Source organism: Pongo pygmaeus, chromosome 11, assembly GCF_028885625.2.
Source record: "Pongo pygmaeus isolate AG05252 chromosome 11, NHGRI_mPonPyg2-v2.0_pri, whole genome shotgun sequence".
Taxonomy (NCBI): domain Eukaryota; kingdom Metazoa; phylum Chordata; class Mammalia; order Primates; family Hominidae; genus Pongo; species Pongo pygmaeus.
The window spans coordinates 80,697,255-80,712,889 of NC_072384.2; the positions used below are offsets into that span (position 1 = coordinate 80,697,255).

The following is a 15,635-nucleotide window of genomic DNA, read 5'->3' on the forward strand; positions in this document are numbered from 1 at the left end:
CACGACGGCCCCCGCGCAGGCGGACGGGATGGAACCAGCCCTGGGGACGCGGGTAGCCCAATGGGCAGCCTCGCCCCGGAGGCGGGCCCAGGCCGGAAGCCACCCCGCGCCACAGCGGCCCCGCGATACGGTGCCCGCGCCCCCGCCTTCTCTGGCACAGGCTCCGCGGCCAAGGGCGGCAGGGGCCAGCCCGCCGGGTCCCCGCCGCGCTCTTTGTCCTGGCCGCGCGCGGGCGGACGCGTGCACCCCCAGGGTGAGGGGAGGTGCGGCGAGCGCGCGCGGGAGCGCGCGGGAACGGCTCGCGCCCGCCGGGCGTCGGCGGCGCGCGCCCCTCCGCCAGGCAAGCAGCGAGCACGCGCGTCGCCGCCGCGCCCGCCCCTCCCCCCGCGCTCGCCTCGGAACTTGCTGACTGCGCGGCCGGGAGGAGCCGAGCCGGGCGGCGGCGGCGGCGGGAGGCTACAGCGCGCGGGGGTCTCCCGCGTCCCCTCCGCCTCGCCGGGAGCTCGCGCCCTCGCCCAGCCGAGCTCCCACCCCCCCCCTTTTTTCCGAAGGCGCTGGGCGGCGCCACCCTCCGGCCGGAGCCCGGCACTGCACAACCCCCTCCGACTTTCAATGTTCCACACTCCCCGGCCAGAGCCTCCTCGGCTTCTTTTTTTCCCTCCCCCCCCTTCCCCCCCCCACAGCTGCCTCCATTTCCTTAAGGAAGGGTTTTTTTCTCTCTCCCTCCCCCACACCGTAGCGGCGCGCGAGCGGGCCGGGCGGGCGGCCGAGGTAAGGCGGCGGGGCCGGGGGGCCGCGTGGGGGGCGGCCGGGGCGGCGGCGGCGGCTGTGGGGGAGGGGGCGGGGGCGGGCAGCTTTGTTCGCGCCGGGCGCCCGCGCCGCCGGTGTCCGCGAGCCGCGGCGGGGCCGGCCGGGCTGCTCGCATCACTTGGCGCCCGGTGCGGCGAGCGCTACCCGCGGCCCCCGCGCGGCCCTCCCCACAAAGGGCCGCGGAGCTGCGTGGCCGCCGCCGCCGGCCGTGGCTCGCCTCCGCGGGCGCGGAAATTTGTTGCACTTCTTGGGGCTTTGTTTATTTGTTTGTTTTTTCTCTGGGTTTCTAATTTTTTTCATTATTTTGGACAAAATGTCGGTCCGTGATATAAAAATTGAGCGAGGAACCTTGGTGGCATTGGGAGCTTTGCAGAAGGTGCAGTTTGAATTCTGCTTTTCCCAGGGTGGCAGCTCGGTCTTGGCCGGATGAATCTTCGCTGCTGGCCGTGGAAACAGCTAGAGCAGCTTGTTAGTTGATTTTTAAATTTCCAAGTGTTGTGTTTAAAGGCTTTACGTGCACTGAGGAGGAATCGCCACCTTAAATAAGCATATGGGCGATTAACAGGGTGTGTTTTCCTCTCGGAAAGGGAATTTGGTAGCTTTGACCAATGTCAGTGTGTAAATATTTAGACGTTATTAGTGACTTTTAAACATTTTTCAGCGAGATCTGTTATTTACAGTGTGTCATATGTTATTAATGCTTGTTGCCTAAGTTCCTTGGCAAATCTGTTTCATGCCTTCTGAGAAAGTAGACAATTGATAGATTGTCCAAGAGATGGAAAAAAATGTGAGTGGGTTTTCTAACTTGAGTTCGGCAAATCCCTGCACGCTGGCGTTGTGTGACACATCACCTCCCCTGTACCCTTGCTGTACGATGAAATAAGTGTGAACACTTTTGAAGCTTTTTCATTACAAGACGATTTTAGATGACTAGAAGAAAATGCTGTTGGTTTATTTCCTAGATTTAACATTTTCTCCCCCTCCTCCCCTGTTCTCTTTAAAAGTTTTCCAAGAGATAACTTCACCAAGATGTCCAGTGATAGGCAAAGGTCCGATGATGAGAGCCCCAGCACCAGCAGTGGCAGTTCAGATGCGGACCAGCGAGACCCAGCCGCTCCAGAGCCTGAAGAACAAGAGGAAAGAAAACCTTCTGCCACCCAGCAGAAGAAAAACACCAAACTCTCTAGCAAAACCACTGCTAAGTTATCCACTAGTGCTAAAAGGTAACGTGTAAAAGAAGGATCCAGCACACTTTGTCAGGTTGTCTTCCAGGTGGTTGGACGCTTTTGTTGGTTTTACCTCAATAGCAATAGTTCAGAAATATTTACTTCATTATCAGTTTAATTGTACTTGAATGAGTTGTCATTCTTTAAGTGGTATGTAAGCAACATTACTAGAATTATACTTTTAAGCAAACTTAATTCTGTACTTCGGTAACTTCAGTTAAGAGTGTCCTTGAGTAGAGATTAGACTAACATTCTGACAGATTGTTTAAGGAGTTGGCAAGGAAAATTTGGTGAACCCAAATTAGATGGTACTTTGGGGATGTTTCCTTTTATGAGTCATAATCTTCTTTAATGAAATTGACACTTCCAGAGATTAGCAGTGCCTCTCTTCATGAAACTTAATGATCAGAAATGATCATATTTGCTAGAAAATTTGCATATTCAGGCCTTTGCTGTATTTGAAAGCAGATTTAAAATTGTGCTGCACATCTGCTTACATTTTACAAAACATGACTTTAAATCGTGTATCACAGGTAACTTTCCTGGTTAAATTATGATTATCCCTTCCTGTGCTTGTGAGGGCAAATCAAACTGAAAAGTAGCCCTTTACAATTTGAGGTGTCACTGGTGATACAAAACTTTCATTGTCCTTGGGCCTCTTCACTCTGAAACTTGTGGATGTGCTTGACAAGTTAATACTCAACAGCAGGAGAAACATATTTAATTGGATGTAAGTGAAAGATCATTTGTTTCCTATTGATTTATATTTTCTGATGGAGAAAAAAAGATTCTGTCAATGAGACTCTGTCAGTGGTAGTAGTAGTGGAATATCCACAAACTCTAGTAATTATACATAAAATGTATAATGATTACAGCATTAACCAATTTTGACATTTTGTTAATTTTTATTGTTCACAACTAAAGGAAAAAATATAAAAACTGATCAAATATTGCATTCTGTGGTGATTCATAAATACTCATATTTTTCTATGGATTTTCACCTTTATTGTCTCAGTAATGAAGTATTAATAACTTGAGAATATTTTTGAGTGGCAGCAGTCTTTGACATAATTTAAAATTCTCAATTTGGTATAGTGTTGATGTGGAACATATTAGACACATCTAAAGTTTTGAAATCATCTTAAATTTAAATCAAATCAGAGAACTGCTTTTCTCCACCTTAACTCAGGCCTATGTATTTTCTCCTCTTTCTCTCAATGTTTATTAAATTTAAGTGCTGTACCTAAAATCAGGGAAAACAGAAATGGTTAAATTAGAATGTCAAGTAGTCTTTGAAAGTTTTTCACAAGTAAAGACATTTGTAAATTTTAAACTTTTTTTTGACAGATAAAATATTGTCAGAACTGTTAGTGTGCTCTTGCAGTAGCCTGTTAATTTTTACCTCAGTAAAAGTCACTTCAAGTCCTTGTCAAATATTCCAGTGCTTTCCCTCCTCCCTTTTTGTCTCATTTGCATATAAGCTTGAAAAGAGAATTTCTTTGGTAAAAAGTGTTTTGAAATAGATATTATATTCTTTACTGAGTACTAGTGGATGAGTATTTCTCCAGTCAAGTGTAAATGACTTACTTGTTTGCAGCAGCAAGTGAGAAAAAAAGCTGCAAAGTTTCTGTTAAGGGATTTGGGTTATGCCTCTGAGAACAAAGAGGAAGCAGCCATGTTAGCATTACTGAAGGCAGAGCCAGCCTTGCATTTAACTGCATGGTGGTAGAGGGCAGTGTAATTCCCTGGTTCTTCTGTAGACTGTCTCAAATCCTTTTTGTCTCTTCTCATTTCACTAACAGAATTCAGAAGGAGCTAGCTGAAATAACCCTTGATCCTCCTCCTAATTGCAGGTAAGAAATGAATTTTGTTGTTTTGGTTCCAAATTGTGGAAAAATACTAAGAGATTGATGTATTGTCTGGATATGTGTGCAGCAGAGGAGACAACATTTGCTTCTTTACAGCTTTGCAAGTGCATTAAACAAAAATTGTAGAAGGTGAACTAGATAAAATTGGGAGAAAAAATACTTTTTAGCATAAGTATACATTGTGGATTTATGAATATACTGATTTTGTGCTTCTGATATTCGTATGAATGGTGCTGATTTTTGTTCTGATGTATTTCTGTAGAGGGTGTTTATTCAGAAGTATACTGAAGAAACTTCTAAAATTTTGCTAAGCTTTAAAGTTACTGCTTGTGTGTGCAATCTGAACTGACCTTCCACATTTAGAAATTGCTGAATGTGGTGTTACAAAATGTAAATGCAGTAAATAAGCATATAGTTGTTTCTGTTTCATTTATTCAGTTACTAGCCTTAAGGACAAATTTTATGGGCTAAGCTAATGCTTTTAGTCGTCGTTTCCTACAGAATGCATTGTTGGAATTATTTACGTTTTAAGCAAATGTCCTAATTGCTTGGGAACAATTTTGGTAATTTTGGTAGTTGGAATATGTGTATGAAAAGCAGTAAATGAATTGGAATTGTGGGAATTCATTTTAGTGGAAATCAGGTAGATGAATTTAAGATTATTGGTTGGTATAAGATACATTAAAAGTAGCTGGTTGATTATTTTTTCTCCAATAATTTTTTTCATTTCATTTGTATAGCGCTCTATTCTTTTTTTAATGACTGTATGGCTTACAAAATTGAACACACATAGAAAACAATATTGTAGATAAGTTTGTGAAGAGATATGTGCTCAATAATGCGAGTGGCAGCAAGAAATTAGGCAGTTTTATGGTTTGATAGGAAAATGTTTTTGTGTTTAACCTGTATTTTTGCTACAAGTTGTATTCACTTGGGATGATCAGACCCTATCTCTGAAGTCTATTTGTGATATAATATGGTATAATTCAGTTGCTTCTTATTGTGTATGTTAACTGGATCCTCAGATAAGGTAATTTGATCCTGATTTATCCATTGAATGAACAGTTCGCTTGTATTTGTAATTTCAGTTCAAACAGGAAACATGAATGTAAACTAATTTTAAGGAGATAGTGGTATGTGAGATCTCGAAGTATTACTTAAGAGCTATGCTGTCCAGTAATGTAGCCACTTGCCACATGTGGCTATTGACCTCTTCAGTTGTGGCTAGTCCAAAATGAGATGTGCTGTAAGGGTAAAATTTATGCACATTGGATTTGGAAAACTTAGTACAACAAAAGAATGTATAATACTGCATTGACTTAAAAAAAGTTCATTAATATTAAAATAATATTTTGGATATATTTGGCTATATAAAATGTTAAATTAATTTCACTTTTTTACTATTTTAATATGGTTATTAGAATATTTAAAATTACATATGTGACTTGCATTATATTTCTGTTGAACAGTGCTGCTTTAGAGAACAAGTAAATCAAAGTATTTTCCCTCCAGCCTTCTAAATGGTGTGTCAAATCTGTAGCCATTTAGGGAGGTCAAGTTAAATTTGCACCCTGGAAGAATCACTTAACTTGCAGAGTGTATTCTGATATTTCCCATTATGAAAAATGTAAAGATCTATCAATTCAGAACTCTTAAATGTTTTAAAATTGCATGTAAGGTCAAACATTTTTAAAGGTTTCTGTTGATTTTCTGCAAATGGAACAAACTAATGTATGTGCATAAATCTAGAGAGCCTAGTAGACATGTGTTGAGTGCCCTCAGAGCAATAGCCTAGTGTTGCAGTTGCCAAAGAAATCTACTTTACATGTTTAACTTGGGAATGTTTCCTCAAGGTCACTGAGGATTATTTTAGAGGGAGTAGAATCTTTCAATGAGATAGGAGGTTACACTTGTCTTTCTCTGTATATACCAGATTTCATTTAAGTCCTTGAAATAATGCTTCCTCATTTAGTGATTAGACTAGCGAAACATCAAAACTTTGGGCTTTCTGTGAACAATAACATGGAACACCTCATCCCTGCTTTCACTTGTCACAACCTGTGATGACTATCAACTATTGCAAATGACATCTTTCAATTCTCAAGTTCTTTTAATAGATGAGTTTATGTGTGGCTGTGGTATGTGAAAAACAGACATACAGTATGTCTTAGTAGGGAACCAGGATAAGTGGTTTCTTATTATTTGGAGGCAGTGTTTTACCATATGCCTCACATGTAAAATATCCAAATAGTTTGTTTGTCTTCAAATTCTTTTGGGTGGAAGAAGAACTAGTTTTTGTCCTTGAGTAGGAATTGGAATACTGAGTGTTTAGTAAAGGTGTTTTAGAATTTTGACAAATAAAAAGCCTGAATTTGTATTGTATTTTTGCCTTCATGTCAGATCTGTGACATACTGTGGTGTTATGTTCTTTTAATTCACAAGTGCGTAAATGAGAATTTTAGCTTTACGGTGATTGTACAGTTTAAATTTATTAATTTATGCTGTAATTAAAAATGGAATCTATATTCATAAATTCTAGAATATGTGAATTCATATTGCCTGAGATCTATGAAACCTAATACATTTGGCTTCTGTATGTAGTTATTTAATCAGAATTCCATTACAGTTTTGAATATGATTTTTACAAGCTTGTCAAAGTACATGACAAATTTAATTCTTCCTCAGGGAAGAAATGTAAAGTATATCTGTGTACATTCAGGAAAAAGTTGAATGAGACACAAGAAAACTCAGCAAAACCAAAATTATTCAGACTGGGATGATTTCTCTAAAATCCCTTCCTGTGTTTTAATTAATGAAATATTCTTTAATTAGTATATAGTTATGTCTAGTACATACATACCCAGGGTGATCTTAAGATAGATTTAATTGAATTGTGTATGGCTTTATACATGTTTTAATATATTTTGATAGCACTGATATTTCTTTTCTCGATAGTGTAAAAGTTTGATAATGACGTTATTTCCAGTGATTTGATGTTATTTTAAATGGTTTTAGGTATTGGAGGGCCATGGGCCATAGTGTACTAAACATAGGGATATATTTATTTATTGGTTTCAGTTTATGCTGTTTACATAGAGTATAAATAATTTATACATCAATGAGAGTCAAGGGAAATTGTGTTATGGGCATTTCCCTATTTGTATTTAGAGAGAACTATTGACTAGAATTGTTTAGTGATGTGTTATTAAGACATTTACTTTCCATCTGTTTCCCAGAGGGTGTCCTTGTCCTCTCCTAGTCACCACTTGTGCAAACAGCAAAAGTTTAGAAAGGTACTGGAGTTCTAACTTAACCCTTAATTTCTTTCCATACAGGAAGAAGCACAAATATACAGTCTTAAAATATTCGTCAGTATGTTCAGATTGAATCTATTCTGAAGATATTTGGGGGTATTTGTATTAATAAATAGTTTCTTGATGTAGGAAAGGCCATATTGGGGGAGGATATGTATTACAGTTTCAAATTAATAGTATTAATATATTGACTAGCAAAACCTGAGATCAGGTAATTTCGTTGACTTCTTTAAAAATAAAAAAATAATGAAATCACAGAAGAAGCAGTTGTTTCTAAACCAGTACTTGGTAATCTCTAGATTCCTCATTAGCCTAATTGTCTGAGGATAAATTCTACTTTCTTCTGGGGGTTGCTACCACTTTCCATCATTTTCTAGGGTGGACTAGAACTTTGCTACTTAAAAGAGTGATCTGCTGACTGTCAGCATCTGCATCACAGATGAGGTTGTTAGAAATACAGACTCTTGCTTCCCCCAACCCCCAACCCAGAATTTGAATTTAACAAGATTCCTGGTGAATTGTATATATAAGTAGGTTTGAAAAGTGCTGGTACTGGAGCAAGACTGTCTGGTTTCAGATCCATGCTCTGTCACTAACTTGCTATGTTATTACCTTAGATACATTTTGGAATATTTCAGTTCTTCTCAGTTGTAAAGTGGGGATTAAAATGATACCCCCTTTTATAATAAGGTTATTGTGAGGATTAAATGAATTAATGTGTTTAAGTTTTGTAGCAGTGTTAATCGAGTCAGTAAAGTGGCCACAGCAAGATAAAAATGGGAGAGACAGTGTAGCCTGTAGAGATGTGCTCTCACTGTTGCTGGCATTTTCTCCAGTGCATTGACATCTTATGTAATTTTATCTTAGTTCACCAGATTATTGAGTACAAGTACATAACAAGCAATTTGTTTTTTAATGTCAGTAAAAACAGTTCCTAGGAACTTGTGTAAAAAAGAAAATTAGCCTAAAAACTTCAGGCATAGATGAACAAATACTGTATCCCTTTTAAAGGAACATGCATAAGATTAATGATATTTAATTCAATAGAGAAAATTATGATTGTCCAGTAAAGTATAATAAACAATTTTTAGATGAGTAATGTTTTCCCCTTTTAAAATATAAGAATTTGTGATTTTACTGTGAGTGGGATTATATCAGCAGTTGTAAAATTCACATTCTGGATTGCTGTTACCTGCATTACCTAACCCCATAGCATTCTTTCCTTGTCTGTGAACTAAGGAGAAATTTTGAAAGCTTTTTTCTAATTGGCATATGAAAGCAGGTAATAATTGAAATAACATGTGATCCCTATATTAGCTTTGTTGGTTGCTTATAGAGTACTTGGTTTTAAACTCTCTCACACATGTAGTTAGACTGCTTTTTCTTCTTTACTTAATACATTTGATTGTTTTTGTTTTAGTGTTTGCTACAAGATTGTATCTCATTAGTTATCTAGTCCTTTTATTTTCAACTCTTCAAAAAAAAAAGGTCCTGGAACCCCCTTTTTATAAAAATTAAATCCTAATTGGAAGCTCGACTGTAAAACAGATAAATACATAACTACTCTGACAAAGTATTTTTCATCCCACTGTGCCGAGGGTGGTCATCTACAGATAGTTTGTATTATTAGTTTTATTGTTAATAAATTCATTTTGGCATCAGCATAAACCTCAAAAATCATGAGGGTTTTTCTGGGGACTTGGGTGTTAGTGATAATTTTAAATGGTTTCTGATCAAAGCAAATTGATGTTTTATTTTTCAATAAGCCAATAGTTTCTTCAGCACAACTTTGAAAAATACTTTTTTCATGCTGTATTATAATATTTGTCTACTTTCTGCAAGAGCGACTGTTCCTTGAAGGGAGGGATTGTCTCATTCATTTTTGTATCTTTTCCTTCCTTCACATGGTGCTTTGCATGTGAAGGTCTGTTAATAAATAAACTGAAGTCTCTCAAATTGACATAAAAATAGCTATTCCAGGCAAAACAATGACTTCAGAGAAAATTTATTAAATATCCTATACGTTCTTTATCTTTTTCATAATTATGATACTTAATATTTAATAACCTATTCAAAGTTTACCTAGCTACTGTTTTTGCTTATAAGAAGAAATTGATACTCACAGTAGGCCTAGTTATTTCCTCCATACATGCCAGTGTAGCAGAAATACTCAGTACTCTGTGTGGCTGGAAACATTTTCCAAAAGAGTGACCAACTGAAAATAATATTCTTCCGTCTAAACTTCACATTTTTATTAAGGATCTATTAAGTTCAATGCAGATAATGTAATTAGAAGGTAGGTAAAACAGCATGTGCTTTTAAAAAAAGTTTTGTGTTCACTTTGCAGCTACATGCTCTCATAACCAATCATATTCCTCTCATAACCAATTAGTACTTTATGCTCTCCTTAAATGAGTTGCTGTAACAACAGATGGATATGTTTCCTTTTCAGGAAAATCAGTAAGTCTTGCATAGAGTGTAAGGACATTCAGATTGAGAATGAAGAACTTGACCTTTCAGTCTCTTCTTCCCTATCAATATGAGATAAAAACATAATAAAATCACTTGTAAATCTAGAGAAATAGAAAGTGATTTTTTTTTTTCCGCATACCAATTTTGACAGGTAAGTATATTTGGGCATTTTAATTGGAATCTGGAAGCTGAAACATCTTCAAACTTTTAATCTTTCTTTTGCCTTTGGATCAGTGGTTCTCAACTGAGGCAATTTTTGTCCTCCCCTTCCCCAGCCGCCAGGCTAGGCGACAATTGGTAACGCCCGGAGATATTTTTTGCTTTTCATAACTGAAGGAGAAGGGGGCTACCACTGACATTAGTAGGTAGAAGTCAGGGATACTGCTGAATACTCTATAATACATAGGACAGACCCCCACAATAAAGAATTATCTGGGCCAAAATGTCTAGTGCTGAAGTTGAGAGACTCTCCTATAGATATTTGTTCCTGTACTTTGCCTCTTGAATTTTTGAATAGTTTGCTTTTGACTGTTTTCCTGTCATACTAGTGATGCCTCCTTAATATATTCACCTACACCTTCCTCAGCTGATTCTTCACTTCCTGCTACTTCTATGCATAGTTTACATATGTCTTATATTATTTGACATACATGTGTGTTATTTTTTATGTGAAACCACAGGAATGACTACCTTGAGTACTTGCTAAATTATGGTCTTCTGAGGCCAGAAATGCTTACAGCAGTATTTTATTTCTTTTAGGTCTTGTGCCAGTTAATTATATCCCTGCATGATCTAGCTTTAGGCTGGTTATATCTATTATGTTCTACTAGGAGTATTAAAGTAACATCATGGAGAAATAACATTGGACAGTCATCAAAATTCAGTTTGACCTTGAATTACACACAGGTTAGAAATGTGTGCTCTTCGTTTGGGTTTTATTTTCATCATTACGACAATACACAAGTTACTTCAATTTTTACAAGTTCGCAATCCTTTATTTCAAACCCTTGGGGCCAGATGTGTTTCAGAATGCAGAAATTTTCATGTTTTAGAAAGGTAATATGATGTGTTTCTGGTACTTTATGTAATCTGTTCCACAGCATTACTGTTTTTCGACATTACTGTTTCCACACCACAAATGTATTAATATTCATACAGGTGGGATAAGTAGAAGCTACAAATAGTTTCAAGTCAGTTCAGATTTAGGGTTGCTACCAGATTATTTTGTAAGAACCTTATTAAAAAACCTTTGTTTTTTTTTTTTTTTTTTTTTCAGAGTTTTGGGATTCTAGAATTGTAGATAAGCAGTTATGGCCCTATATAATAGTTCCCCCTTATCTATGGGGAATACATTTCAAGACTCCCTCAGTGGATGCCTGAAAGTTGAGATAGTATTGATTATATACTGTGTTTTTTCCTATACATACATACCTATGATATGTTTACATAAGGGTTACAAATTAGGCACAGCAAGAGATTAACAACTTCCCCTTAGCATATCCAAACTGCCAGCATCACTACTCTTGGGCTTTGGAGCCATTGTTAAGTAAAATGAGGGTTGTTTGAAAATAAGCACTGCGGTAGTCTATAACTGATTTTAATAGTGGAGTCTGATAGCCAAGACCACTACCAAGTGACTAGAGCAAGCTTGTTCTACCTGCGGCCCTTGGGCCGCCTGGTGGCCAGGATGTCTTTGATTGTGGCCCAACACAAACTCATAAACTTTCTTAAAACATGAGATTTTTTTTGCGATTTTGTTTGTTTGTTTGTTTTTTTAGCTTATCAGCTATTGTTAGTGTAGTGTTAGTGTATTTTATGTGTAGCCTAAGAGAGTTCTGCTGCTGCTGCTGTAGCCCAGGGAAACCAAAAGATTGGACACTCCTGGACTAGAGCATATACAGTATGGATAAAGTGGACAAAAGTATGATTCAAGCCCAAGTGGGATGGAGCAGGGCAATGTGAGATTTCATCATGCTACTTAGAGTGAGGTACGATTTAAAACTTAAGAATTATTTCTGGAATTTTTCCATTTAATATTTTTGGACTGTGGTTGACCTAGAGTAGCTGGAACTGTGGAAAGTGGAACTGCACAGATAGGTAGGGACTGCTCTGCTACTTCTGTTACGTGACCATGACTGAAATTACTTACTACTCATGATGAAAGGGTATTTTTATTTCTTTTGCTTTCTTTTTTACCTGTTTCCTAATAGCTGATTTTGGTTTCTCAGTTGTTGTTTTTGGTTTGTTGGGTTTTTTGTTTTGTAACTTGTATGCTTAAGAGTTCTTTTCTCTTAAGGTGAAACTATCAGTGTCTACTCATTTTTAAGTTCTTTGTATATTGGGTTGTTTTTCCACTTTGCTTTCAAATACTGTCTTTTAATCATTCCATTCATTCTAGATACACAATATTACACAGAAAGGAAGATAATCTTTTAATACTTAAACACAAGTATTAAGTAATACTTAATACTTATGTATGTATTTTGCCTTGCATTATTTAAGTGCAATTAGACTGTAAAAGGAGACATTAAATTTTTCTGGTTGTGTTGTGATTACAAACAAACCTACAAGGCTCAGTGGCTCAATGTATAAAGATTTATTTCTCACTCATGTGAAGATCACTGTGGGTCCAGGGACTATCTTGGGCAGCTCTTCTCTGTGTTGACTTATATCTGTATATCTTGTAGCTCTGACATTTGGAACATATGTCCAGGCAAGACACCTGGAGGGTCATGCGGCAACTTTCAAGTGCTTTGCTCTGAAAGTAAGGCATGAATTAGTCATCAGTGTAGAGTAACTGCAAAGTAGCTGAAAAACTTGGAGAATTATACAGATAGTGAGAAATCAATTTCCGTGCCACAAAGAAGATAGACACACAGATACTCCCTCTCTCTCTCTCTCTCTCTATATATATATATAAAAGAATAGGTGACTTTCACTCTCACTTCAAAAGCTTACAGAGGAAGTAATTGAGTACCAGCTTGGCACTATACTAGGTTCCACAGTACAGTAACCTAATAATACAATATTTTGTTTTAATTCCCAAAACAACTCTATGAAATATCATTATTCTGTTTAGATTTCAAAACTGAATGTGAGTGTTGAGAAAATTGCCAAATGTCATGCAGTGTGTATGTATATATGACAGATCCAGGGCAAATACCTAGTTTTTGACTTGAAATGAAAGCATTCTTGGTTTTGTACAGTGCTGTTTGAAAAATCTGGTAAAAGCAGAGTTGATATAGATCTTTAAGTACATGCTTAGTCTAAGTATATCCCATTCATTTGCTTATTTCTCAAAGGATCCAAAATACTGTTGCTGTCAGGCTTTAGAATCTGGCAAAGTCCAGATGGTAAATTGGGGAAAGAAGAGAGTTTCCTTCTTTGGCTTGGGGATGCCAGGCCCTTCCTACATTTATGTTTTTAAAATTATCATTCAGAAGCATTTTCTTTTCAGGTAGTATTCCTCAAGTGGTCAGCTGTCTTTTCTTGTTCTCTTTGTAAGAAGACGGTCAGGGATTGAATATGATCATAATGGAAAAGGTAAATCTTTGTTTTCAGCCATGTAGTTCTTTATGTATGGCTTTCTTATAGGCAAAGGAGTAACTTTTAAATCTACCTTTACTTTTTTCTCTGGGGTATTGTGAAACATTCCATGTTTATGAATTGCTTTGAAGTTGGAAAAAATCTCTCTGCAGATAAGAATTTTTGTGTTTTATGAGGAAAAACTCCAATCATGTAGGATTTTAAGGGATTTTTAAAGCTGATATCTCAGTAATGTGAGCATGTATTATCTTTTAATATTGATACCAGCTCTGATTTTTTTTTGCAGAAATTTGGATTTTTTATTAGGTCCCTCTTAATTTTGTCTTGTTTTATATATTTCATAGTTTATTTAAACTGTTTTTTCCAAACTTGTGAATTTGTACTTGTGAATTTATATAAACTTATCATCATTAGTATGGGGATTTGCTTTTTCTTCTTTCTTCTCTTTATGTTTTTTTGAGACAGGCTCTCACTCTGTCACTCAGACTGGAGTGCGGTATGATCTTGGCCCAGTGTAACCTCTGCCTCCTGGCCTCAGGCAATCCTCCCACCTCAGCCTCCCGAATAGCTGGGACTACAGGTGCACCCCACCATGCCTAACTTTTTTTTCTTTTTGGAGACCGAGTCTCACTCTGTTATCCAGGCTGGAGTGAAATGGCGCAATGTCAGCTCACCACAACCTCCGCCTCCCGGGTTCAAGCAATTCTCCTGCCTCAGCCTCCCGAGTAGCTGGGACTGTAGGCATGTGCCACCACACTCAACTAATTTTGTATTTTTTTTTAGTAGAGACAGGGTTTCACCATGTTGATCAGGCTGGGTTTTGCTTTTTCCAGTGAGTCTCTTTGGAAGAGTGGCTGCTCCACTTTACAAAACAGAACTAATGTTCTCAGGGTGACCTACCACATTTATATATTTCATTTTAAATTGATGACATTAATGAGTTTTATGAATCAAATATGTGCCTTGCATCTTGTCTAAATGCGGTAGTAAAGTTAAATTGTAAAGCCTTGGGATTTTTATCTCTGTTGACATTCTATCAGTTTTATAAGGGTATATAGAGAAATAACAAAAGCTTGTTTATCACATCTGTTTTGGATGTGCCCGTCGGTAGGTGGTGATAAAGTAATACCAATAGTGAGGATCAGCTTAGGGTCATTCAATTTTTAAAAATCCCAGTTCCTTCTTTTTGGTCCTTGATGTATATAATAATTGTTTTAACTTTATGGTTATTCACAACAAGTGAAGCTTTGAAAGGAACTGTGGTGTAGTCTGCCTTTTTTGGAAGCTTTTGGACTAGTTATGCCATTCCAAAGTTTTTTTGCTGCTTTAATGTTCCAGAGCAAATATACTCTGTCATTCTGTTTAACTTCCAGCTTGTCTGGGGAAAAATAAAGACATCTCTAGTCCAAAATTGCTTTTGGGAGTATAGTTCCACATCTTTTGGTCTGAATGAAAGGCCTAGGGAAACATGAATTTTGTTACCTTTTTATTTTATTTTCCTTCACTTATAAATCATCATCATGATCCCCCTTTACATGCATGCATCTCACTTTTTATAAACACTGTTTATTCCCTTTCTGAGGATGGTTATTTGTAGTTAGTTTTGCCATTTATGGTCGTATAGGTCCTTTACAAATGGGTCATTTTTTCACATTAAATTTTAGTAGATCAAGAATCCATTTATTCAGGGTCCTGAAGAGAATCGATCTCAGAAGATTGTGGCTACATATTTTTTATGGCTTCCTATTGCTTTCTGTAGTCTTCTCAATTTAAACAGTAGCAACAACAAAATATAGAGGGTACCATAAGGCATTGGCTTTATGATTTATTCTTGCCTCATACTTGTTTCTTAGGGTATTGGTGTTATTTGTTAGATTTGTGATATATATGGTTGTACTAAATTTACCTGGTATCACAATGAGAAGAAACCTGGCATTTGAAGGCTTTGAACACAAACTCAGAGACATGTAATCTATATGGAATTCAATGGCAGTTTTAACTAGTGTGCCTTTAATTTTTCTTCATTTTATATTTACACCAGTGTCCTTGTGAAATTTTAAAAGACATTTTTCTCATCTTCCCAGGTGCTTACTATCCACATTTCCATTAGAAGATGCCAAATACTCATTTTCTTCTTTTGAAAACCCTAAAATAAGCACGTTGCAATGATCACTTTTCCTTTCTGCCGAGGTTTCTTAATTTTGGAGAACTTGAAACATATACAAAAGTAAACAGGCTGGTATGATGAACCCCCATATATATAACCTTTATCCAGTTTCAGTAGTTACCTAATCATGGCTAATCTGGCTTCATCTATACCTCCGTCCATTTCACCCTCCCATTATTACATTAAAACAAATCTCAGACATCATTTCATCTATATCTTAAAACATGCAAAT

General features: G+C 37.6%; 1 protein-coding gene across 3 annotated transcripts in view; it reads left to right on the forward strand.

The window, feature by feature from the left end:
• The first annotated feature begins 215 nt into the window (after window positions 1–215).
• UBE2E3 (ubiquitin conjugating enzyme E2 E3) overlaps window positions 216–15,635 on the forward strand; it is an 83,954-nt gene continuing 68,534 nt past the window's right edge. Inside the window, exons 1-3 of one of the 3 annotated variants that reach the window (XM_054478119.2) lie at window positions 216–771; window positions 1,815–2,033; window positions 3,839–3,889. In XM_054478119.2, coding sequence (XP_054334094.1) covers window positions 1,840–2,033; window positions 3,839–3,889 — 245 coding nt within the window. In that variant the 5' untranslated portion in view covers window positions 216–771; window positions 1,815–1,839. Of the gene's footprint in view, window positions 772–842; window positions 1,279–1,814; window positions 2,034–3,838; window positions 3,890–15,635 lie in introns of those variants that run through there. The other 2 variants (XM_054478120.2, XM_054478121.2) reach the window with 2 other exon arrangements.